At 38.9% G+C, this 26,952-nt stretch overlaps 1 protein-coding gene across 4 annotated transcripts in view; it reads left to right on the top strand.

Moving 5' to 3' along the window:
- LOC126471433 (serum response factor homolog) overlaps positions 1 to 2,393 on the top strand; it is a 246,263-nt gene extending 243,870 nt beyond the window's left edge. The window contains exon 6 of one of the 4 annotated variants that reach the window (XM_050099593.1): positions 1,930 to 2,393. In XM_050099593.1, the coding sequence (XP_049955550.1) occupies positions 1,930 to 2,048 (119 nt within the window). In that variant the 3' untranslated portion in view covers positions 2,049 to 2,393. The remainder of the gene's footprint in view (positions 1 to 1,929) is intronic. The other 3 variants (XM_050099595.1, XM_050099594.1, XM_050099596.1) reach the window with 3 other exon arrangements.
- Positions 2,394 to 26,952: the final 24,559 nt, after the last annotated feature.

Below are 26,952 nucleotides of genomic sequence, written 5' to 3'. Positions count from 1 at the left end.
TTGGATTAAAAAATACATATATATTAAATTTAGAATATTATGCATATTGACTGTATTTCATATATTTACAAGAAGGCCAAAGCAAATTTAAATGGGGACTTTTCCATCTATCCTAGCAGATTATAAAAGTGTGGTAAAGTGCACCTGGACCAACATAGCATTAAATTGAAGTTCGTGACTGTCATGTCATGTGGTACAAGTTGGTTTGCTACATCTTGTCTGCCTGCTGCCATGTGTATGCACTATTTTACTTGCTGTGTGTGCAGAATATTTATGTAAAGAGAGAGAGAGAGAGAGAGAGAGAGAGAGAGAGAGAGAGAGAGAGATAGATCAGTATTGATGCACTAGTTTTGTGTTACACTGACTGCAGCTACTTAATTAACAAACTAAATAGAACTGTATCATATATATTACAAGATTATTTTGGACTTGATGTGGAATGGAACGTTTGCATGTTATGTCGTGGGAAGAACATGTGTGATGGCATGGAGATGCAACAAAGCAAGCTGTCATAAAAGCTACACTGTGGCGGATCTGTGGGGAAGAGATCTTGACACCTCAAGAAATCATTAAATTCTTTAAAGAATAGATACAAGGAATTACCTGTGTTTTTGTAAAATTTGGGGATATATAAGAATGTTACGCCAATGTTCTGAAGGAAAGAGATGCCAGTTGTCACAAGATTAAAGCCCCCTGATCTTTTCATTGTTTTATATCCCAGTCACACAACTTGCTCAAGAGTAAGATCACATCTGCATCCACTTATAGTGAACTTTACCTCTTTTGAATTTGTACCACTGACACTTCAAAATAAAGACATAGTGGCTTGTGTTTATGATGAACAGTGGTGGATTGCCAAAGTTGATAATATTGCTTGTCAACACCAAGATGTGCATGTTACATTTTACCACCCACCAGGACCATGTACCTCCTTCAGAAAAGTTGAGAAGGATGAAGTTTGGTTGCCAGTTAAAAATGTACTGAAGAAGCTGTCTCCCCTAGAATTTACAACCATAACTGGGTGAACTTGTAACCTAATGCCCAAACTAAGTGAAGAAATCAGATGTTCAGTGAATGATGATGTAGAAACAAATAAGTTGAGAACAAAATAATGTAATTAGTTGGCTACTTTTCAAAAAAAAAAAAGACAGTTAATCATAGACATGTTTAAATTATATGACTGATACACTTCATTGCATTAGCCCAGATATTGTAAATGTTAAAAAATGTATTTTTGACTCATATTTGTAAATTGTCTTCCTAACTTTCAACTCAATCTAGAGGTTGAAATTTATACTGAAAATTGATATCATAAAGGTCTATTCCATGTCTAATTTTCAGATTTTTGTCTCATCCTCTGACAAAGATATTGCTGGTCAAAAAATGAAAAATTCAAGAATTTTGTTTTTTAAAATAGTATATTTTTTAAGTGTAAGCTTCTCACCTTCGATACTCTCTAAAGCTTAAGTATGTTATATAGTGTAATAGCACAAAAATATTAAGGCAGAGAAATTACTCCTCCTGTAGAAACTACTGTTAGCTAGTAAAAATATATTAAGGAATACCTTCAGCTAGATGATGATGGTTTTAATTTATAGTCCTGACTGTGGTGAAAAGCCTTGGGCAAATTATTACTGAATAAATAAAAAGACAACAGATGCAAAAAAACTGGTACAGAAATGGCTGCCATTTCTACATGATAAACAATTTAAAAAATTTAAAAAATGTTTAGTCTGCTAGACATTAGGGAACTCACCCATCAAATATCACTTTTTTTTTCTCAGATGATCAAACTGTTATTGTTTTCATCGAACACTTGGTATGCATTGGCCCTTCTAGATTATACTTTTACTTCCATTGATCACTTGAAAATCCCTGACTTATAAGAATAAAATCTTACTTTTGTAATTTCTGAAATATATGTTGCAGGTGGATCGAGTCAGCATCCATCAGGTCATCAGTTCCTCATCCCTTTACATATACCACTGTCAGCAGCTGCTAACGGGTTGCCGAGTGAAGCAGCAGACCTCTCCAAATCGAGAAAATGATGCTGGTTGAATCACTTGGTAAAATGTATTTCAGGGTGCATTATTCAATGATGAGAGTTATGTTTTGTGGAGTGATTTCAGGAAAATGCAAAAGGTGTGAAAATAAGTAACTGTAGAGAGCTGCTATACAGTGATATAACTGAGTAGACATTATGGAAAGAGACTGGATTTTCTTTCTCTTCGTTCCCCTTACATTGTCATTTTTTATGTATGGATCAGGTTGCAATTAATTTTAATTGGAAATGGATAAAATGCTCAAGTGAAAGAAGTAAGGTATTGAAAATAATAATAATATATACATAAATATATATAAATAGATCATTTATTATTGTTAATGAAGTTGTTGTTATAACAGTGTTCAGTATGTGTAACACACAAGCATATAAGTCTCCTTTGGGATCTACATTACTGCAGTATTTTAATTCTTAGGAATCACATCCTGCAGTTTAACTCAAATTTAAAGGGTTTCATTGTTGATTCCATAATAAATGCATGTCATATTATGTCAGCCACTTCAGCTCCTTGGACTTATATCTCACAAGATTATCTTTTTTTTTTGTATATTTATTTCTTAAATCCATTATGTGTTGCAACTGTGGGGACTGAAGTTTCTGCTGATCATCCTTGTTATAGCATGGTTCAGAATCCCGAGATCTCTGTAGGTTATCTAGTGGGAGATGTGTAGAAATCTCATCTGCCACTACGTGGTACTGAAATGTGCCCTGTTTGTGCCAATGCTTGGTGCTGTTTTCCATAACCTGCTTATGTGCCCAACATCTGGAGCATAATAATTACTGTTAGGTGTGGTTATTCACTTAAAAGAAAAAATAGTGGTGGTTTTAGGAAGATATATATGCTTTTGATTTATCAGACACATGTCTTTCACTCACATCAGTAGTCTGAGCTAGTGACGTGTAGGTTCAACACTTCTCAGGAGTTAACAGATACGTTCACTCTCTGTCAATATTTTCTCTCTGTGTTGGAAAATGAAACTCTGATGTAAAAGACATTTGCACATTCAAAATTGATTCCTGTTAATTCTACCTTTTGAGCCTATGTAGTTGATACTGCAGAGGGTGAAGGGTTCAGTTGTGAACATGGGCAAAGTCTTACTTTAGGGTCTTCACAACTGACTTCATATGATCATTTAAACCAGAGTATTTGATTTGTTGCTGCTGATGATAAAGATAACAATTATACTGTGAGTATTCTGAAGCTTGTTGCAAACGAAAAAATTTTTTCCTCTTCATATGTTTCAGATTAAGGTGTATGTGCTTATGTGATATTTTAAAACTTGTATTCTGAGGCTCCATTAGAAGAATATAGCTCATAACTGTGTGTTTGCTTGATGATGTCACTTCAGTAATGTACTCAATAGTAACAAAATAGTCAAATTGGAAGTGTCTGAATCATTGATTTGATAGTAGGAGAAGGAATGAAGGAAATTAAAATGTAATAAGATAATAAGGGCCAGAAAGAGAAGAGTGACCACAATAAACCTACTGGTAAAAGTGATATAATGTGCAAAAGAGAAACCCAAGAATTTACTACTGTTCAGTGGCAATATGAACCATGTCTAGTCTCAAGAACACCAACTACTGAACACATATATAACAAGTGTACTGGAATGTGTGTCTTTTGCCTCAAAACAGGATATGTCTTGCGTGGAGATATGCATTCTAGTGGAGCTAAGAGGTAAATCCTAACTCATAATATTTTCCCTGTGAAGATCATTGCAGAATTAAAAGAATGGGATTGCAGTATGTGTATTTTATTTGTTATTCAAGTAAATGAGAGCATACTGGTGCACCTCAGTAGCCGAATGGTTAGTGTTGCTGCTTTCAATATTTTCAGAAAATGATCATTCATCACTGCAGGACCACCAGATAACTGAGTGAACAGAAAAACATGGAAAGATTAATAACCTTTTAGGAAAACTGAAGTTTGCAATAAACCATAATGCTTAAAAATCAAGGAATAATAAGTGAGGAGGTTTTGCTGTACCTCAGTATAAATATTTCTAGAAGTAATGTTTGGCTTTAATGCAGTAATGATGTCATTACAAGTGGATCATTAGTTCTCTTGGAGGAGCAGGAGGAATCAGTGGAGGAGCAGGAGGAATCAGTGGAGGAGCAGGAGGAATCAGTGGAGGAGCAGGAGGAATCAGTGGAGGAGCAGGAGGAATCACTGGAGGAGCAGGAGGAATCAGTGGAGGAGCAGGAGGAATCACTGGAGGAGCAGGAGGAATCAATGGAGGAGCAGGAGGAATAACTGGAGGAATATGAGGAAGTGGACTACAATGATGACACTGAGGAGGAGGAGCAAGAGGAGGGGGAGTAGGAGCAGCAGGAGGGGGAGGAGGAGGAGGGGGGGGGGGGAGACAGAAGAAAGTTGACCATGAGCATGAAGAAGGGACTGTTTTGAAATTTGTTGTATTGGTTCATAGAACTAATGGAAAACCTAAATCTAGATAGAGTGCAATTATGAACTTCAAATTTCATTTTAAGAGCACTGCATTAGGTATGTTCTTCCTGCAGGTGGTCCATTCCTGCCTTCCTACAGAATGTCAAGTGGCTCATCCAGATAACTGCAGTGTAGATTCTGAACATTGTGCAAATTTATACTTATCAAGCCCTTACAGCAATGCTGAAGGCGAAGGTCATGTAAAAATTAGAAAGATTGTAGCACAGTTAGTAACTACTAAGTGTTCAGATGTAATATGTAAATGTGGTAAAATATTAAAGACCAGAAATCAACAAAAAATTCAGAATAATTAGCAGCTGCAAGTGCTTGCATGTTGTAGATTGGGCAGTACCCAAGTACTGTTTAGCTCTTTACATTAATTCCGTTGTACTGATGTGTGATAATGATAAATATCTCAATAGCAGAGATGAGAGAGGGGGTATGTGGGAGATGAACACTACCTCACACACTGCAGTAGTAGTGGAATGGTTACAATATGACATCCTATAGGTACATATGCACCACATTTTGTGGGACAGTTTGTTTGTCTCATGTTATTAATAATTATTTTATCACATTAATTATTTCCCATATGTTGGACATAATCTGAGAGCTACTTCGGATTCTCTTGAATAAAATAACTTTGTAATTGTCAGACTGCATTGAAAGAGGGGGATCCAGGGAGTGTTGTTAGTGTGCAATCATCTACATCTACATACACACTCCACAATCCACCATACAGTGCGTGGTGGACGGTACCTCATGCCAGAACTAGCATCTTCTCTCCCTGTTCCACTCCCAAACAGAACGAGGGAAAAATGAATGTATATGCCTGTGTACAAGCCCTAATCTCTCTTATCTTCGTGGTCTTTCTGCGAAATATATGTTGGCGACAGTAAAATTATACTGCAGCCAGCCTCAAATGCTGGTTCTCTAAGTTTCCTCAGTAGCAATTCACAAAAAGAATGCCTCCTTTCCTCCAGACTCTCCCACCCAAGTTCGTGAAGCATTTCCGTAACACTCGCGTGATGATCAAACCTACCAGTAACAAATCTAGCAGCCCACCTCTGAATTGCTTCTATGTCCTCCCTCAATCCGACCTGATAGGGATCCCAAACGCTCGAGCAGTACTCAAGAATAGGTCGTATTAGTGTTTTATAAGCGGTCCCCTTTACAGATGAACCACATCTTCCCAAAATTCTACCAATGAACCGAAGATGACTATCCGCCTTCCCCACAACTGTCATTACATGCTTGTCCCACTTCATATTGCTCTGCAATGTTACGCCCAAATATTTAATAGACGTGACTGTGTCAAGCGCTACACTATTAATGGAGTATTCAAACATTACGGGATTATTTTTCCTATTTATCTGCATTAATTTACATTTATCTATATTTAGAGTTAGCTGCCATTCTTTACACCAATCACAAATCCTGTCCAAGTCATCTTGTATCCTCCTACAGTCACTCAAGGACAACACCTTCCTGTACACCACAGCATCATCAGCAAATAGCCGCACATTGCTATCCACCCTATCCAAAAGATCATTTATGTAGATAGAAAACAACAGCGGACCTACCACACTTCCCTGGGGCACTCCAGATGATACCCTCACCTCCAATGAACACTCACCGTCAAGGACGACATATTGGGTGCTATTACTTAAGAAGTCTTCAAGCCACTCACATATTTGGGAACCAATCCCATATGCTTGTACCTTAGTTAGGAGTCTGCAGTGGGGCACCGAGTAACGCTTTCCAGAAGTCAAGGAATATGGCATTCGTCTGATACCCTTCATCCATGGTTCGCAAGATGATATGTGAAAAAAGGCCGAGTTGCATTTCACAGGAGCGATGCTTTCTAAAGCCGTGCTCATGCATGGACAACAACTTCTCTGTCTCAAGGAAATTCATTATATCTGAACTGAGAATATCTTCGAGAATCTTGCAACAAATCGATGTTAAGGATATTGGTCTGTAATTTTGAGGATCCGTCCTTCTACCCTTCTTATATACAGGTGTCACCTGCGCTTTTTTCCGGTCGCTTGGGACTTTACATTGGGCAAGAGATTCATGATAAATGCAAGGTAAGTAAGGAGCCAATGCTGTAGAGTACTCTCTGTAAAACTGAATTGGAATTCCATCAGGACCTGGCGATTTATTTATTTTCAACCCATTCAGCTGCTTCACAACACCAGGGATGTCTATCACTATGTCCTCCATACAGGAATCTGTACGAGACTCAAACGGCAGTATGTTCGTACGATCCTCCTGTCTGAAAGATTTCTCAAATGCTAAATTTAAAATTTCAGCTTTCGTTTTGCTGTCTTCCATTGCCAGGCCAGACTGATCAGTGAGTGACTGGATGGAAGCCTTCGACCCGCTTACCGATTTTACGTAAGACCAGAATTTCCTTGGGTTTTCAGCAAGATCTTTTGCTAAGGTATGACGGTGGTAGTGGTTGTATGCTTTGCGCATCACTCATTTTACAGCAGCACGAATCTCTACTAACTTTTGCGTGTTCTCATTCTCCCGATCTTTCTTGTACCGTGAGTGCAACTGTCTTTGCTTCCTGAGCATTCTCCGAATTGCGCTGTTATACCACGGTGGGTCTTTTCCGTCTGCAACCCACTCTTTCGGCACTTACTTCTCCAATGCGTGATTTACAAAGTGTTTAAAATTTGCCCATAATTCTTCCTCGTCCATCATACTGGAAGTAAATGAAGTCAATTCATTTACTAAGTGGGATGCTAACAACTGCTTATCTGCTCTTTCTAGTAAGAATACTCTCCTAGCCTTCTTGACTGACTTTTTAACTTTTGTAACCATAGTCATAATGAAAACATCATGATCACTAATCCCTGTCTCAACACTGACACCATCGATGAGATTTGGTCTGTTAATGGCTACTAGATCTAAAATATTTCCATTACTTGTTGGCTGTCGATTTAGCTGCTTAAGGCAGTTTTCGGATAATGTGTTCAAAAGTAATTCACACGACAGCCTGTCTGTACCACCTGTAATGAATCCATAGACATCCCAGTCTATACTAGGTAGGTTGAAGTCGCCTCTGACTAATATAGCATGATCCAGGTACTTCTGCGATACAGAGTGTAGAATCCTTTTGAATGATTCTAGAACTGTCACGGTGGAACCTGGTGGCCAGTAATAACACCCAACAATTAACTTTATTTCTCCTAGCTCTGTTAAACGTGTCCAGATATGGATAACAAGGCTTTGCATTTACCTTCTAATCAAGCACAGCAGTGAGTACATGATATTGAAGAAAGAACTAAAATTTTTTCACTGAATGTCAATGACAGTTATTTTAATCGAAATATAGACGTGCTTGTAGCTTCTGGGCGCTCTGTACAGGACATGAGCCATTCTAGCTAAAGCTTTCCCTTTATTGTACTCTAGTTGCCACAATTATGAATTAAAACATTTCTCCAAATCAGAGGATTATTTATAATGAAAATGATAGTGGTTCCTGATGGCTCATAATGCATACTATATCCACATTTTTTAATTGGGTAGATCAAAAAAGATACCAGTAGTGGGAGGAGAAAACACACACAAAAAATATGGAAATACACAAGCTTTCAGGGTCACTGACTACTTCTTGTGGCAGAGGTGCTGAAGGGAAATGAGGAGGGATGAAGATAAAGGACTGGTAAGGTTTAGGAAATGGGGAAAGTTATGGAAATGAAACCCAGAACCACCACCACCACCACCACCACCACCACCACCTCCTCCTCCTCCTCCTCCTCCTCCTCCTCCTCCTCCTCCTCCTCTTGATGCTCCTGCAATGATTCCTGTTTCTCCAGAGGCTCTTGCTCGTGCAGTGATTTTTGATCCTTGAGCAATTCCCGCTTCTCCCCCAATTCTTGCTCCTCCAAGAGAGGACTAAGATAACAGTTCATTATGTATGGCTGCTAAAAATTAGTGTCTCCTTCAGACTCTACAAAGCTAGATTGACATCCCTTCAACAATGATGTCATCAGAGATGGAGCACAAGCTCGGAGCACGGATTAGGGGGGGATGGGTAGGGAAGGAAATTGGCCATGTCCTTTTGAAAGAAACCATCCTCACATTTGTCTTAAGTTATGTTGGGGGAGATATGAAGAAACCTAAGTCAATAAACCAGGACAGAGATTTGAAGCTAGGTCATCTAGATTTCAAGCTAGGTCATCTTGAATGTAACTCCAGTGTCTTTATGCTCCATCAGTTCACTTGATCAGACTAGAGCAGCCACTTCTCATAAATTTCATTTAGAGTTAGAATTTCAGAAATAATTGGAGAGGTTTGGACACTTCAATTTGCATAGTAACTGGAACAGAAAATGTTTTTAAAAATGAAATGACTGTATGTCATTGATGACCAGGAGTCCCTGTCTGGGGAAGTTCGGCCAAGTTAAAAGTCGTTTCTGTTGAAGCTACATTGGGTGACTTGCATGTCGATGATGATAGCACCACAACACCCAGTCCCTGAGCAGAGAAAATCTCCGACCCGGCCAGGAATCAAACCTGGGCCCACTCCATGACAGTCAGACTTGCTGACCTCTCAGCTAAGGGGGCAACTTTAATTAATTTTACATAGATACGAGGGAACGTAAAATTATAAACTTACTTATCACCCATACATTTTCAGTAATGTTGAATAAGCTGATATGGGAGAGCACAAGGAGCAACTGAAGTACCTGTGATGATCCACACGCTGCACCTTCAGTTGAATGATGATAATGATCAATATGTGTGTGTGTGTGTGTGTGTGTGTGTGTGTGTGTGTGTGTGTGTGTGTGTGTGTGTGTGTGTGTGTGTGTGTGTGTGTGTGCGCGCGCTTGGAGAAACACTCTATGCTATGCGTGCTCGTGTCTCATAATCCATTAAATGACATTTATTATAAGGTCAAATATTAGCAAATGAAAAGCTTAAGTGGATGGTATTTACAATCCACAATGACCACTACCATAAACCTAACTGCACACCACAAAAATTGAATGTCATCTTCCTAATATATCGCCATATATTTTGGAAAGTGACCAGCCTTAGGTACTATATCCACTTTGTTTCCTTCTAATATGTGTCAAGAATATTCAGTACCAAAGTTTCTTCGTGGAGTAGTGGAGACAGCAAAAGAAACAAGTGGACATAGCATCTTCTATTTAAATGTGTGCAGATATTTCAGAAATAAAATGGGGGATGAGACAGTTGCTTTGCCCATTGCATTGAAAGGGTACTGTGATGCCTAGTTTAGAGATTTAGAAGAAGACAGAAAAATTTTGCTATGGAGCTTCTCATTTTCTGTGACCATTCATGGTCATACATGCATGCATTCTGCAATTGTTTTGTTTCATGTAAGGTGATGGATGAACAAAATTATTTAGTGCTTAAATCAGGAATAATCTATCAAGTTGAAGTGGCTGATTTTTATTTTCCTGCATCTGTTATGAACATTCAAATCAACTTGTACAAAAGGTATCAGTACACCTGTTTTATTTATGTTATTAGTACTTTGTAATGTCATGCAGTTTGTATACAAATCTAATTTTATTTTGAATGAAGCCAAATATATCGAAGCTCTGCATTTTGTACTGATTGCTATGTTTACTTCCATGCCTGAGAGTTTTGCAAACTGTATATTTTTAACCTATTTTTGTGCAGAGCATAAAATGAAAGCTGCAAAGTTTTTAAATAAAGGCCATATGATAGCTCATTAGTAATTTGAATTATTTTTATGTCTGTTAGTACTTAATACATGATTGTTTTGGAGTATCTCTTTCATCATGTCTGCAGTATTTGATTATCTGCAACTGAACTGCATACAGAGACTTAGAAGGATATACTGCAGAAATAAATGTGAACCTACATCTTGAAGAAAAAATGTATCATTGAAGTTATATTGATACTTGTACAATATAATTGATAGAAAACTTAATTAACAATATTTATTAATATAAAAGCTTCACCAACTTCCATTAACATTTGTTTCCTTTTTTAATGTAAGTATGCTGAAAAGTAATATCATGCTTAATTTGGAACAAAATTGTCCATGTATTTCTTGAAAAAAAATTATTTCATCACATGCCTCTTATCTGTCACTTCTTATTAATACATTGAAGCTTTATTGGGGTTTCAGAAGTATTTCATGTCATAGTAAAATCCAGGGTAATAGGAAAAGTGTAAAATTACTGTTGCTTTCAGTAATTGCTTCAAAGTTATGAACTGTTAACGAAAAATGTACAAACATTTTTAGAGAATTTGTAGGTGGAAACCATTTTGTGATCCCCAGCAATCTCATTGCTTGTGTGTTGAATAAAACTTTTGTATATTACTTGTGCACTGGTATTTTGTATTTTGATCAAAAAACCATGAAATTAGCTCATTTATTGTGTGCTAGATTCTGATAAGTGAAAGTTCTCTGATGAAATAAAAGTGAAATTTTATAAATGAATGGCCCTAATGGCTTTCACATTTCAGTGATTTGTTTGGGACCTGTTTGCAGTGATCAACCCCAAAGGAATTTAGTGATATCCTATCTCTGGTGACAGTGTAATGATGATTTTTCTAATGTTTACACATTATTGCATTTTGTATTATGCTTAGTAGCTTTTTAACTGCATTTTATGTAACTATATCCTTTTGATGGTGTGACACACTCAGATCTTACACCAAATAGTCTGTGATGTCGACTGATATACCTAATTGTACTGTAATCACATTTTAAACTCGACATGGAGAGGAAAGAAATTAATAATTTGCCCTTTTGTGGCCGGTAGCTGAAATAGGATAAGCCAGTTCCACTGTATATCGCAAATAGCAAGGCAATAATTTAAGAAAAAATACAGTGTTATTGTCTGGATAGACACTGAAGTTATTTATGAAAAGGAATGAACAAATTTATTGCCCTGGCACATTTGTCATGCTGGAGATAACATCAATGACACTATCCAGAAACAGCAGAAGTCCCATAAGTGTACACATACTGAGTGCTCTAAAGCTTGTAATATAAAATATTTTTCAGTACTTGACAGTAAGTTTATTATTAAAAAAGTGAGCTTTGTGGAAACTCCAGCTCTTTGTACCAGCACTTTTCCTGCCATTACATTGTGAGGTAGCTCAGTATGTTTTTGATGGGGGATGAGTGAATGAAAATGTCACAATTCTAATATAAAAATTATGTTCTTGTACTGAGTTCTGTGCAAATACACAAAAGTGAAATAGGCCCTGTGGTGTTTAGTTCAGTTAATTTGGATTTCAGCAGAAATACAGTGCCAGTCAGCAGCAAGAATACCAGCCCAGACATTGCACACCATTCTTTGCATATTTAAGTATGCAGCCTATAACATAGGATAAAAAGGAAAGGAAGTAACAGATTTCTTCTTGTTAATAACATCTGAAGAATATTTTGGAAAGCACCTCAAGAAACAAGAGAGGCAGTCTAGAGGAACGAATGGCATTTCAAATAATACAGAATGGAAAAGTCATTAACAGTTGTTTTTGAGGTACGCAATTATTGTATGGAAAATACAAAATCTTTGTTTATGTAACTGAATACTTCTTAGCAAACTTCACAATGCTGCTGTTGTAAATTCGCAATCAGTGCTAATGTGCACATATATACACATATATATCTTAATAATATTTTAAGCAAACATCATATGGTTCACTATTTACTTCCAAATACAAATAATGTATGTATTATAATGCAAATATAGGTACACTAACGAAAGTGCAGCTAATCTGGCAAACTTCTCCCTTCTGAAAGACAAGCTCAGTTTTTTATTTATTTTTGCTTTCATCGGCATGTTATATTTAATTTGGCCAGGTATTCATTTCTTGGAGGAACAGCAGAATACTTTCACATGATTGTAGGTATGATATGAGTTTATCATCATGTGTAAATTACTTGTGTGAGAATCTTTCAATACTTCTGTGTGAATCTTTCATAATTGCTAACTTCTTTACTTTTATAAAGACAATGGAAAACTTTTTTCATGTCGGTTGTGCTGTATGCTTTGGGTGTGTATTATTAGAATCAAGTCAGCACAGAACACAGATAATGTATTTTTGATTCTGTTCTTTAACAAACAAAATTTATGAATCATGTGTATTTTTAGAGAATTCAGTCATGGATACCTTGAAATACGCAGTTTGTGTGCAGTTACTTGGATTGGATGTATTTTGTTTAATTCTTAGAATGAGAGATGCAGAAAGTTACTGTTTAATGTGACTTTCCTGTGTAGTAAAAATTTAACTATAGGTTTATAACAGTTGTCTAATATTATTCCTGTAAGAAAGTGGACTCTATTTTGTAGTTTATTTATCACTTTGTAATAATGTATGTGATTTTAATTACAAATAATCAAAAGTGTTCTGTAATAAGCTGTTAAAGTGGCACTGGTATTGTTTGCCAGCTGTTGAACTGTATTCAAAATTATAAACCACTGCTGTACAAAACATCAGGAGCAACTCATGTTCATAAACTGGAACTACGACATCTGTAGGAAGAACAACAAATCAAATCAGACACATTGCCTTGTTGCCATAGTGCTGTTTGAGAACACTTTTTCAGCCAAGCACCAGAGATTACAAAAAGAGATAAATTTAAAATGTGTTGAATGTTAGCATTTCACAATTTGTGCTTTCATTTATGAGTTGATTTCTTCCTACATGTGTAACTACATAATGTTCAGTTGTGTAAGATATGCAAGGAATATAAAGTTGGGTTCTACACATTTATATCGTCATGATCAACTTAATTATTGAACATATATGGGAATTAACTATGATGATGAACACACTGGAAAAATCTCCAACATTTATAATTTGAACTAGATGTCAAAAGTGGTATTTCAGGTAGTGTTTTACATGTTAGTAAGAATGTTGATTTGTTTTGTAACATTTAAGAATATTTGTCATATTTCACTTGTTTCAGTTGCGTAAAATATTATGCTGAACAGAGTAGGTTGAACAGGCTTTAAATGGGCTTTCGTTGTGTGTTAATGTGAAGTTATTGTTCCAAAATTTGTATCATTAAGGTAGCATCAGTGTTACGATTCCAGGAGATGTAATTAGAACACAGTGAATTTCAAAGTAATGGGCAGTTTGTTGTTCACACAATGAAATATATTTTGTTAAAGTCTGTAACTTGTCTATAAATTTTTGCTGTTGTTGGCCTTTGTGATAGAAATAAGACTACTTGCCAGTTTACCACACATGCATTTGGCTGTGAATTTATTCGATACTCTGCTCCAGCCTCTCTTACACACATAGTAGTTCTCTTTATTTTCTGTTGAGTTTGTAACTTCCTTATTATGGAATTATAAGTCGGTGATTGGTACTGAGCATCTTCACTGAAAAATTTGGTCAGTTTCAGACAGTAAACAATCCAAAAATAAAACATTTTTAAAATTAAATTATTTTTATGCAATTGGAAGAGTTGTCAATGTTTTTGAAGTTGGTTTTCCAAATAGTGGTTGTGCATATTAGTTTGTCAGCAGTTCCCCTTAGTCATCTTCCACTTTTTCTTGCACAGAAGGGGAATCATTACATTACTGTGAATTGATTTGTATAATTTTTGCATTAAAACTCATACATGATATGGATTCAAGTTTCCAGCTAAATTGAAAAGTCTAATCTGGTTCATGTTCAACCAGTGCTCTCATATGATACCATTACTTGCAGCATGTGACTAGGTCAGTTATCAAAATATTCTCCATAAAATGGGTTTGTCAGCCTCACTGGACTTGAAAAAAAGTAACCATATACAGCTATTATTTCTCTGAATTTTCTCCACTCTCATGGATTACTTTGCTAGCACCCATCAGACCCTTGATGTTGTAGGCTGCATATCATTAAAAATTTTATGTAAATTGTTTTATAAACAAGAAATGATTGGAATGTGTGTGTGTGTGTGTGTGTGTGTGTGTGTGTGTGTGTGTGTGTGTGTGTGTGTGTGTGTGAGGGGGGGGGGGGGGAGGTGTGCAATGACTAACTGTTCCTAATTTATATAAGATGTTTGGTGCCTCAAATAGAGTTTGTTTGGATTTAAATGAATTGACATACGTGATGTCTACTAACAGACATAATTTATTTATTTGTTTATATTTATTTGTTTTACATAACTGAAAATTGAGTTGTGTATTTATGTATATAATGTATTTGTAACTCATTGAATGCCTGTACTTTTTATAGAGCTATTAATAAATGAAATGCAATTTTCTAGCTTAAAAGATGATTTTACGTATTTATTTTAAAAAATTTCAACGATTTTTTTTATTAACACTTCCTTGTTTTATGAACCAGGGTAGTGTAATAAAACAGTAACTGTTCATTTGCACTGCTGTGGCCATGATACACTGGTTTCTTGTGAGGATGCATTTTTTTTTTTTTTTTTTTTTTTTTTTTTTTTTTTTTTTTTTTTTTTTTTTTTTTTTAGATTTCTCTGTGACAACTTATTACTGAAATTTGGGTACATGAATGGAAAAGCTGATAAAGAAATGTACTATAAGCACTAATGAAAATGTACTTAAATTCTTTTTGTCAGGTTTCATTTGCCACTGCAGTAAATATGGTTATATATACACACAATCTGATCAAAAGTATCTGGAAACCTATTAGAGGGCATTAATATGGGGTCCGTCATCCACCCTTCTTTATTATGACTGCTTGGACCCAACTGGGGTGTCTGTGGAGGAATGGCAGCCCTTTCTTCCGCAAGAAGCGAAACCAGAGGGGTAGTGATGTTTAACCCTTGGATGTGGAGCGAAGTCAGTGTTCTTACTCATCCCAAAGGTGTTCCTTTGGGTTCATGTCATTGCTCCGGGTAGACCAGTCTATTATGAGAGTGTTATTTTCTGCAAACCATTGCTTCACAGACGTTGCTTTATGACAAGGTGTTTTGTGATAATGATACAAACAATAATTATTTCCGAACAGTTCCTCTACTGTAAGCGGTACACAATGCTGTATGATGTATTAAGCACAAGAAGGGAACCATACCATAAACATAAAAAACACCCCCATACCATAACGCCATCTTCTCTGTATTCCACTGTTGGCACTATGCATTATGGTAGGTAACATTCTCCTGTTGCCCTATTCAGTGTCTTTCGGCTGCTCTGCTGATTGGAGCAGTAGGCGAGCACATCCAGCAGCCTTGTTTTCGAAGGAGGGCCCCCCACGTTATTCTGTATGAAGCGAAGCTGCATGGTTCTAATGAACTGAGGTGCTGTTTTCAGTTCTCCAAGTGTCATCAATCAAAAGTAACCAGCTGTAGCTCCATCATGTGCACTGCAGCATGCACAGTGCCACAAACGCAAAGTGACTAGCAGCCAATACAGGTGCACTATTTTTTGCAGTACCAAAAACTATGTTCAGATTACGTAGTACCGTTCAAATTTTGCTGACCATGTTTCCATGCATGCATAATAATGGTAGGGTATTTGACTGCATTCTAGAAATTGCCGTATTATGTCGTTTTATTCTCATTCACATTGACATCATCTTTTGGATTTTATGTTTTGGAATATGAGTTACAAATACATCCATAAAAACACCCGAAAAATTGTGTAAGAGAGTGTCAAAGGAGATGAGTAGAATGTAGTTGGAACTCGCTCCTCGAGATACAAATGAAGAAATAGTCCACTTCCGTATATGATACAACAACGATTTGGGTCTTAAAAACAAAATTTAAAAAAACAGCTTGTCAGTAGCGTGTGGCGAGTGCATCTATTGAAGTTCGTCGCAGTTTATAACATCCAGCTGATAAATCAAAATGTTTCATATATGGTGGAAATCAAACAATGGAGAATCCAGGATGGAATGTAACAATATTATGAGAAGGAAAGTTTTAACCATATAGCGAAGATGCTGAGTCACAGATAGGCACAACAAAAAGACACAGTTAAAGATTTCGGCCATGAAGGCCTTCGTCAACAACCACACACACACACACACACACACACACACACACACACACACACGACTGAGGTCTCGGGCAACTGAAACCCCACTGTGAGCAGCAGCAGCGAGGCATGATGGGAGTGGCGACAAATTGCATGGAACAATATGACCATTCAGACTTTATAAAATATATTGTGGTAGAGTCTAAAAATATTATGGCAGTGATCTTTCATCTGTCTACTGTTCTGGATCCGATTGCAAATAAGCACTTGTGTCAAGCGGGAGTATAAAGATGATTGCTGATAATTCATTTGCAGTAATTTCAGTTGTGGTCTTAGATTTCTGTGCACCCACACATCCAGAAATCGCTGAGTATCCTGAAAAAATGAATTATTTGTGACGAGAGAAAATATAAATATCACTGTCAGTCATTCCACACAGCAATTTCCTCTACAGCAATTTAGTCTCTCATTTCCTCAACATATGCATGTCACAAAATCGAAGATACTCGTTAGGGAGAAGGCTTGATGTTACGTGTAAATAACAACTATTAGTGCAAAGAAATCCTTTAACTTCCACAAATAACATAGTCTCAGAATGTGTCATCAACACGAAGAGGAAAAAAAATATATACAGCGTGGTCCATTGATCGTTACCAGGCCAAATATCTCACGAAATAAGCGTCAAACGAAAAAACTACAAAGAACGAAACTCGTCCAGCTTGAGGAGGAAACCAGATGGCGCTATGGTTGGCCCGCTAGACGGCGCTGCCATAGGTCAAACGGGTCTCAACTGCGTTTTATTAAATAGGAACCCCATTATTTATTATATATTGATGTAGTACGTAAAGAAATATCAATGTTTTAGTTGGACTACTTTTTTTGCTTTGTGATAGATGGCGCTGTAATAGTCACAAACATATGGCTCACAATTTTAAACGAACAGTTGGTAACAGGTAGGTTTTTTAAATTAAAATAAAGAATTTAGGTACGTTTGAACATTTTATTTCGGTTGTTCCAATGTGATACATGTACCTTTGTGAAGTTATCATTTCTGAGAACGTATGCTCTTGCAGTGTGATTACCTGTAAATACCACATTAATGCAATAAATGCTCAAAATTATGTCCGTCAACCTCAATGCATTTGGTAATACGTGTAACGACATTCCTCTCAACAGCGAGTAGTACGCCTTCCGTAATGTTCGCACATGCATTGACAATGCGCTGACGCATGTCGTCAGGCATTGTTGGTGGATCACGATAGCAAATATCCTTCAACTTTCCCCACAGAAAGAAATCCGGGGATGTCAGATCCGGTGAACGTGTGGGCCATGGTATGGTGCTTTGACGACCAATCCACCTGTCATGAAATATGCTATTCAATACTGCTTCAAACGCATGCGAGCTATGTGCCGGACATCCATCATGTTGGAAGTATATCGCCATTCTGTCATGCAGTGAAACATCTTGTAGTAAAATCGGTAGAACATTATGTAGGGAATCAGCATACATTGCACCGTTTAGATTGCCATCGATAGAATGGAGGCCAATTATCCTTCGTTCCATAATGCCACACCATACATTAACCCTCCAAGGTCGCTGATGTTCCACTTGTCGCAGCCATCTTGGATTTTCTGTTGCCCAATAGTGCATATTATGCCGGTTTACATTACCACTGTTGGTGGATGACGCTTTGTTGATAAATAGAACGTGTGCAAAAAATCTGTCATCGTCCTGTAATTTCTCTCGTGCCCAGTGGCAGAACTGTACACAACGCCATGCAATTCCTGGTGCAGAGAAATATGGTACGGGTGCAATCGATGTTGATGTAGCATTCTCTCAACACCGACGTTTTTCATATTCCCGATTCTCGCGCAATTTATCTGCTACTGATGTGCGGATTAGCCGCGACAGCAGCTAAAACACCTACTTGGACATCATCATTTGTTGCAGGTCGTGGCTGATGTTTCACATGTGGCTGAACACTTCCTGTTTCCTTAAATAACGTAACTATCTGGCGAACGGTCCGGACGCTTGGATGATGTCGTCAAGGATAGCCATACATCAACACGATATCGACCTTTTCCGCAATTGGTAAACGGTCCATTTTAACACTGGTAATGTATCACGAAACAAATACCATGCGCACTGGCGGAAAGTTACGTGATACCACGTACTTATATGTTTTGTGACTATTACAGCGCCATCTATCACAAAGCGAAAAAGTGGTCCAACTAAAACATTCATATTTCTTTACATACTACACGAATATGTAATAAAAAATGGGGGTTCCTATTTTAAAAAACGCAGTTGATATGTTTGACCTACGGCAGCGCCATCTAGCAGGCCAACCATAGCGCCATCTGGTTTCCCCCTTCAAGCTAGACGAGTTTCGTTCTTTGTAGTTTTTTCGTTTGATGCTTATTTCGTGAGATATTTGGCCCGGTCACTATCAATGGACCACCCTGTATATTCATACCCAGCGCCATCCAAACCTATGACCTCTAGCAGTGCAGTTCCTTGCCTGAACCACGTGGCCAAGACAACTCATACGCAGCAAGTACGTGATTGCTCTGAATGCATGAAATTTTGGAAGGTTTTTACTATTGGGTCTCACAAAATTCGTTTCCGTTGTTACTTAAAAGTTGTGAACGCGTTTCGATAGTTAATTAAACCATTTGTGGGTAGAAGTATGCAAAGTCCACGCCTGGATCAAGGGAGGAGGGGGATCAAGGGCGCCAAATTCATATTCTTGAAGAAACGAACCTTGTTTCACAAAGCGCCAAGCATCCAGAGCACATTAGTCTCTCGATTATTCATATGATTTTGAAACGCAAACCAGTTGGTTTTTGAACACATTCGAAGTTAATTTCTGAACGAATCATAAGATGATTTTTGAAGGCGTGCATAGTGTATGTGATGTCTCTGGCAGGAGAATCCCCATCACATCTAGATATTAAAAACCTTCATGTGGTTAAAACTGTACACTGTCAAAGCGGGAACAGGGTTGAAAAAAAACACAAAGGTTGTGAGCTAAAAATTCATTTATTTCTCAAAGTAATTTTACGTTTTCATAATCAGTCACAGCATCACTATTTTCACATTACTACTTCTTCTTGAGTTGATGGAGAGCAGGACACCCATAGAATTCCAGGTCTCAAATAGCAGCAAACATGAAGATTCGACGCACCCATGAGATCTTCTCCTTCCCCTTCACGTAGATGATTGTTGAATAATTTAAGCAACCTCACCATATCTTTATTGGATATGACAGGATCATCCCCGTGAATTCTATGGTGGAAATGTGTTAACCACTTCGCTCTCTTCCGTACTTCAGCACACTTCACATACTTGAAAGATCTCGGTGGTGCAATGTTTGCTGAGAATGTGTCTATTACTCCTGCATATTGTGTGTACGCTACGACTGCAACATCTTTAAACAAAAACTGTCTACGCTCATCACCATAGAAACCATGAAGTAAAGAAATAAGCCATTGAAAAGTAACAGCGTCTTGGTTGGCTACGCAACACATACTATTATTATTGATCTTCTCAGCTATACACCCACTACAATACATTTCAATTGATGACAGTCCATCAGTGCGCATTCGAGCCATAGTGCTTAAAGTGGGACTCATACTCTGAAATATGTCGTATGGCAAGTCAAATATGTATCACATAGTAATGGTACAAGTTGTGTAGGGAACACATAGTACTCAAAAGCGTTCACCTGGTGACGACTCTTGATCAATTTCATATAAATATCCGAGATCGCATTACACACATTTCTTGATTTCACCCGCTCAAACACGCTGTAAACAGTAACATTCTCTTTTCCTTCGAATCCGTAACCCTCAAGGTTAATTGTCGTACCATATTAAGGCAGTAACAGCTATAGAATATTTTTTCTAATGTGTGGCTACAACTCTGTTGTTGAACAAGTAGAGTTGTGCAGTCACTATCCCCCTTTAATAGCGATAACTAAAGCATGACCATACTTTGCACACTACACTCACTACCACTCCTCAGAACTATGGCAATACCTTATTCACTGTCATCCGGCACACACTTCAAGGTGAATAACTGAATGACGATGGATTCATAGTGATTATTCAGTTACATAAAGCTAATATGCTGAAAGAGACAAACCGAAGTGCTTGTAATAAAGCATTTTTTGCATTCAGGCCTACATAATATGATATTCCTTTTTGAAAATTCAGTTCCCACACACACGTGTTATAGGATCTAAACAAGGCTGTATCATTAAGTCGCCGTTTCTCGCACATGTAACAAACGAAATATTTGTATGCCACTCTGACAGGATATTTTATTTTTTTCGTAAGAAACTCAGTTTTGCCATCTGAAACAACAGATCTGTCTCGCAGTGATCCTCCTCCTGCTCCAAAGTGTTAAACAGGTACCTGCTTAGCAACATGAACTTAAAAATGCGCTTACACTTCAATAGTTTTACAGTTTCTTCACCCATATGCTCTGCCCGTGAAAATTAACTCCGAATGAACGTACTCCAGTATATTTTGCACTCGGAGTGATTTCTTAGTCGGGGGAATATTAAGTGATCTGGGTGGTGGAACGCACTGACACAAACCCCAACTTGGCGGTCTCAATATATAAAAGACGCCACTCTGTGTTGGCTGGATTTACAAGTATCGAAAATGCCAAAAGATTTCGTTGAAGTGGTGGAATCGATAAACCGAAAAGACTCTAGCGCTTTTTTGCATTGTAATTGCATCCTTTATTCATCGACAAATATGTGATGGCCTTTTTTGCATTCCGAAAACGACACCCATGTGGTGCAAGTGTGACTGTATCAAAATTTTTATGCACCTATAATTGATAGTAACAAATGTTATGCTACTGCTTGAACGTAAAAGTACTGTGGCTTATGTTCCGACATATCACCAGAGGTTTGTGGGAAGTAATCAAACTACTGTTCACGTAAAAAAAAAAAAAAAAGAAGAAGAAGAAGAAAAAAGAAAATTGCGTATCTCTAGTTGTGAGGGAAGGATACATTGACGTGGTGAATTGTGATTTCAACATATTTAGGAATGTATCCGAACGTAAGAGGTGATAGATTCACTTCGTAAACAGCTGCACAATATAGCAATGCAAGGGCCCAACTGGACCTGTTGTACTGTACAAACAGGACGGGCACTACATCTGCATATAAAAAAAAGTCCCCTCATCGGCACCCCTAAGCGTATCCTCGCGTTTTCCTTGTCGGATTATCGACAATGACTTTGATTACAGTCCACCAACATGTATCGGTAATATCTTTCCTACCCTTTCGCACACGGGAGCGTTGTTGATTATCGCATACTGCCGAACGCCCGTGCTTTATAAATGTTATGCTTGTTTGAGAGATCTTAGCAGGATGCAGCACCTTTCTGAAGCACTAACTGGAAAACGGAAACGTCAAATAATTTCCCAGAACTGAAGGGAATCGAGACACGTAGCTGGTGTGAATGTGGCCATACCATAATTTTTTAGGGTGCTGTACACATATAAACGATCGTTCACTGTTCGCCTGAAATGCGTATATGTTGCAGTGTAAAGTTACTGTGGCTTATGTTCCGGCATGTCCAGAGAAAATGGCTGTATGTCCTATCGTGAGGGAGGTATAGATTCAGCACATCAATGGCTGTAAGGGGAATGAAAGATTTTTTTGCATGGAAAATTATGTGCGCTATAAATATTGAGATTCATTCCAGAATCACGGCCGTCAAGAGGAGACATTTCCAGTACATTGCTCGGTGTCAGACTGCAGCAGCAATCCTAATATTTAATTATAGTTACACTGATAACTATGTGCCTGGTTCCCACTATTCTTGTGATTCTGGAGATAGCCATGGAAAGCACAGCAGAAAGCAAGCAAGTCGGGGGCGGAAACAGCGTCTCAGTGGGTGCCATTGTTCCGAGCTGGGTGTCGCCCACCCTTTGTACGCCAGTTCAGAGAGTCCGAGAAAGCCTCTGGCTTATAACAATTTCGCTCGCGGCTCCCCCTTGGTGGATAAACAGTGAACTAATAACCCGTTGGCGCTGAGTCGCCTTTGGGACCGCGTGTGTCACGTGTATACTCTGTGGAAATTTGAGAAGATTCAATACGACGAGTGTTTGCGCTGGGAGTATTGATACTCTTCGAACTCCTACCACTCGGGTCCTCCTGGGATGGGTGTTCGTCCACAGCCGGCTGGCCTTTCTCTGGCTGACATGCGCATCCGTTGGCTGTGGTCATGGGCCGCGTTTATGGCGGCGCTGCACAGCGGCACGGTGAGTACTTGTGATGTATTTGACGATCTGTAGGCCACTTTTGCAGGGTTTAACTGTCAGTGCAACATTCGATCTGTACAAAATAGTTTTCTGCTGATGAAAGTCTCGTCTGCAGAAAAAAAAACTGACAGTGCTTCCACACCGGCAACATCAGTAATTTGGTGGGTAAATTCAGTAAGAGCCAATCAGAATACTCCATTCTTTCACAAGACATACTTTATGCTTGGACATAGGAGCCTCTACAGCAGGCCGGTGTGGCCAAGCAGTTCTAGGCGCTTCAGTCTGGAACCACGCGACCGCTACGGTCGCAGGTTCAAATGCTACCTTGGGCGTGGATGTGTGTGATGTCCTTAGGTTAGTTAGGTTTAAGCAGCTCTAAGTTCTAGGGGACTGGTGACCTCAGATGTTAAGTCTCCAAAGTGCTCAGAGCCGTTTGAACCATTTTTTGAGCCTCTACAGACTGGTCCGAACAAGATGGGGGCAAGGTATCTATGAAAAGTAGTAGTAGCATGTCTTCTTCTTTGTTCAAGTGTTCAACGACAAGCTGAACCACACCATCCATCTCTGGCGTGATGCTGTCCCTCACCCGCCAGTGTGACATAGGACATCTCCAGACCATTAACTGTGGGACATCGAAAATTCCAGCCACGCTACACACACATCAGCCAGCCGTACTGGGCAGGTAAACACGTGTGCGCAGCCGACGCGTCTCGCATGTGGGACGGGATGTCCTGTTAGGATTGCTAGCAAGATGCATCCTGTGCTATTCTGGGAAGTATTGCAACATATTTCTATAGTGTGTCCAGAGGGAGACTTGGCTGTTATTTACATAGACATGTGACGTCAGTATAACATTCGAAGGATTCTAACTGTATACCTAGAAGTAGATGCGACTTTCACCTGCTGGCTGCAGACAGCAGCAACGTAACAGCAGTGGCTCACGCCCCTGCGTTCGTCTCACCGGCGATGGTTCGAGGCTGGCTGGGCCTGCAAAGTGCACGTGCATATTTGGCAGCGTCAGCGTCAGCGTTGGGTGGAGGGATTTTTTTTTATTAGTGAACCTTTGATTAAACTATAGTCTATCAATTTCCCCCACCAATAGGATGCTGAGAATTAAAGAAAAGCTATCCCACCCATGGGATGAACGTCAATTTAATTAATTTGCAAGATTTTTTATATCAACATGGTGTTAGCGTTACAGTAGTTAAGGGGAGGAGGTGGGTGCGTGGGTGATGTGGAGCAGAACAGCAGGTTAAACGCAGAAGACTAAGTTAATTTGCATAGTTTTTTATCTAAAACGCGGTGCAGTAGTTTAAGGGGCTGGAGGTGCGTGACAAAGAAGTGTGTGCCAGAAATAGCGTTCAGAAGCGTGTGAAATTCGAAAAGTGTACTAGAAAATGGTGGGAGGACATAACTAATTACTTTATTTAATATCAAAGGTGGAACAACAGTTTATGGGGATGCGGGTGATGTGGAAAACCCCTTAACAGAACAATAGGTTAAGTGCTGACAAAGTGCCAAACATTAAGCTAAGACACCCAGAGTACAGTGTCGAACATTAGGTTATGCAACATGTTTGCCCCCATTTAATTACTTCTTACAAGACCTACATTTCTCCAAGCAGCAGAGAATGATGAGCAAGAGAAATACAATCCCCGCAAACTTCGTCTCCACCACAGAGCCACCAATTTTTATATATTCAATACACTACCTTGAATCCCATAAATTGTTTAAATAAACAATATTCCACACATTGTCTAAATTGTTCGTACAGTATTCCATACACTGCAGTTGATTTCCTGACAAATTCTTTAACAAAATAAATAAACTATATTCCATAGACTGACATAAATAATTAATCAATATTCTATACATTGTCTAAATTGTCTTAACAATATTCCATAAACTGCAATCGAATTCCTTCCAAATGACCGACTAATGGAGTCTTTTTCCCGCCAATTTCCGGGACGGAGAGTGTTAGGGGAGAGGGTTTACCAAAGGGGTAGGGGTTAATTAATTGACCAATTTAATTATGTAGTCAATCAAACTGATAAGACTGAGAGGTGCTATTCCACTAACTCATACCTGGAAGTGTGCCTGTAACAGCGAGGGGGAGGGGATGGGTTGGAGGTTTCCTGAGGGGGTTGGGGGGGGGAGGAGGGCGTTGGGGGAACAATAGGTTAAGGACATGTCTATCAAAAGGAAGGAACCTTTTAGCAGAACAGTAGGTTAAGGTCCTGTCAATCAAAGGAGAACAATAGGTTAATGATTTGTCAATCAAAGGAGAACAATAGGTTTGCCTCTGAGTACATGCCTGCCCCTGATGTAGTTAACCTGCACTAACAAAATGTGCTGGTACCTCTGTTGCCCATCTACTGAGAAGGGAATTATAATGCACTCTTTTAGGTTCGTTGATGTTAAGTTTTCATCTGGGAACAAAGCAATTCCGGGAAAATAGGGAAGTTTTGTCCCACGTATGTGACGAGTACTGCACAACCTTAGGGCTAAGTTTCCCGTATAAATATCATGCTAAAATTGGCTTTCAGAGACAATGACAGAAAAAACATTGCAACACCAAAAAGAAGTTTTGCGACATAAACGAAAGTTGGTAGGTGTGTGTCTACATCTGACAGATGATGTCTATTCAAATTTCGTTGCTAGTTGTGTAAAACTGGTGTTAGTAGCGCCACTAGGAAGATACAAATTGGGTTTGCTTTAAATACACGCTGCAATGGGCGTGAACGTTACTTACCTTTGAGATTGGACGTGGTGAGTTGTTGTTAGCCAAGAATGCCTTTTAAGCGACAAAGATGCCATTATCAACACCTCACTGAGTTTGAATGAGGTGTGTAGTAGGGATACGATAAGCTGTATGTTCCTTCTACGATACTGCAGAAAGACTTCGCACGAATCTAACTGTTGTACACGACTGCTGACAGAGGTGGTCACGAGAAGACCGGGCTCCAGATGGTCACATGACACTACCGAGTGGGAAGACTGCTGTGTTTGGCTATGGCTCTGGCGCATCGTACTGCATCCGAAACAGCAATTCGAGCAGCAGTTGCCACCATAGTGACACAACAAACTGTTACAAATCGGTCACTTCAAAGACGGTTCCGAGATAAACGCCCTGTAGCGTGCGTTCCGCAGTCCCAAAACCACCGCCATTTGCTACTTCAGTGATGTCAAGCGATAGTTCATTGTGGAGCAAGGCAGAAGTCTGTTGTGTTTTCCGATAAAAGCTGGTTCTGCCTCGGTGCCTGTATGGCCGTGTGTTGATTAAAAGGAGGCCAGTTGAGGGCCAACAACCAAGCTGTCTGGGTGCTAGACACACCTGGAGTTATGGTCTGGGTTGCTATTTCGTATGAGAGCAGGCGCACTCTAGTTGTTGTCCTACGCACCCTGACTGCAAATTTGGACGTCAGTCCGGTGATTCGACCTGTTGTGCTGCTCTTCATGAACAGCATTCAGGGGATGTATTCCAACAGGATTACGCTCGCCCACATACCGCTGTTGTAACCCAGCATGCTCTACAGAGTGTCGACATATTGCCTTGGGCTGCTCGATTACGAGATTGTCTCCAAACAAGCACATATGGGACAATATCGGATGACAACTCCAGCATCATCCACAACCAGCATCAACCGTCCCTGTATTGATCGACCACGTGCAACAGACACTGGACTCCATCCCACAAACCGAACTGACATCGGCACCTTTACAACACAGTGGTTGCATTCAACATTCTGGCGATTACAGCGGTTATTAATGTACCAGCATTTCACATTTGCAGTTGATTATCTCGAGGTTCCGATCCTGCAAAATAATTGCTTACATATGTTACCTAGATAAATATACTCTAGAAATTTCATTACCTTACATTAAGTACTTTTTGGTGATACAGGTTTTTTCCGTCACTGTAGCTGTAGTAGATCTCTCCTCACCTCATCAAATAATGGATTATTCTAAGGTCCTCGTGGTACATTAGGTAAGTTTTTGCATCCTCTGTCAAACGTAATTCCGCCATTTCCATCAGCTTCTCTTTTGTCCAACAACCCAGATTTGTACCTGTCAACAGATCAGCTGCAAACTCTAATACATCTTCTGCTATCTTGCCTGAAAAAGGAACTAACAACTAGCAGTTGTTGAATCTAGGAGGGGAACAGTTAATTTACACGAGGCTGTGTCCTCTTTCACAGCATGTAACTGCTTTTGCATGATTGTATCATGCAATCTCAGTTAAA

Source organism: Schistocerca serialis, chromosome 3 (assembly GCF_023864345.2).
Source record: "Schistocerca serialis cubense isolate TAMUIC-IGC-003099 chromosome 3, iqSchSeri2.2, whole genome shotgun sequence".
NCBI lineage: Eukaryota > Metazoa > Arthropoda > Insecta > Orthoptera > Acrididae > Schistocerca > Schistocerca serialis.
This window is presented reverse-complemented; position numbering and strand designations above follow the sequence as displayed.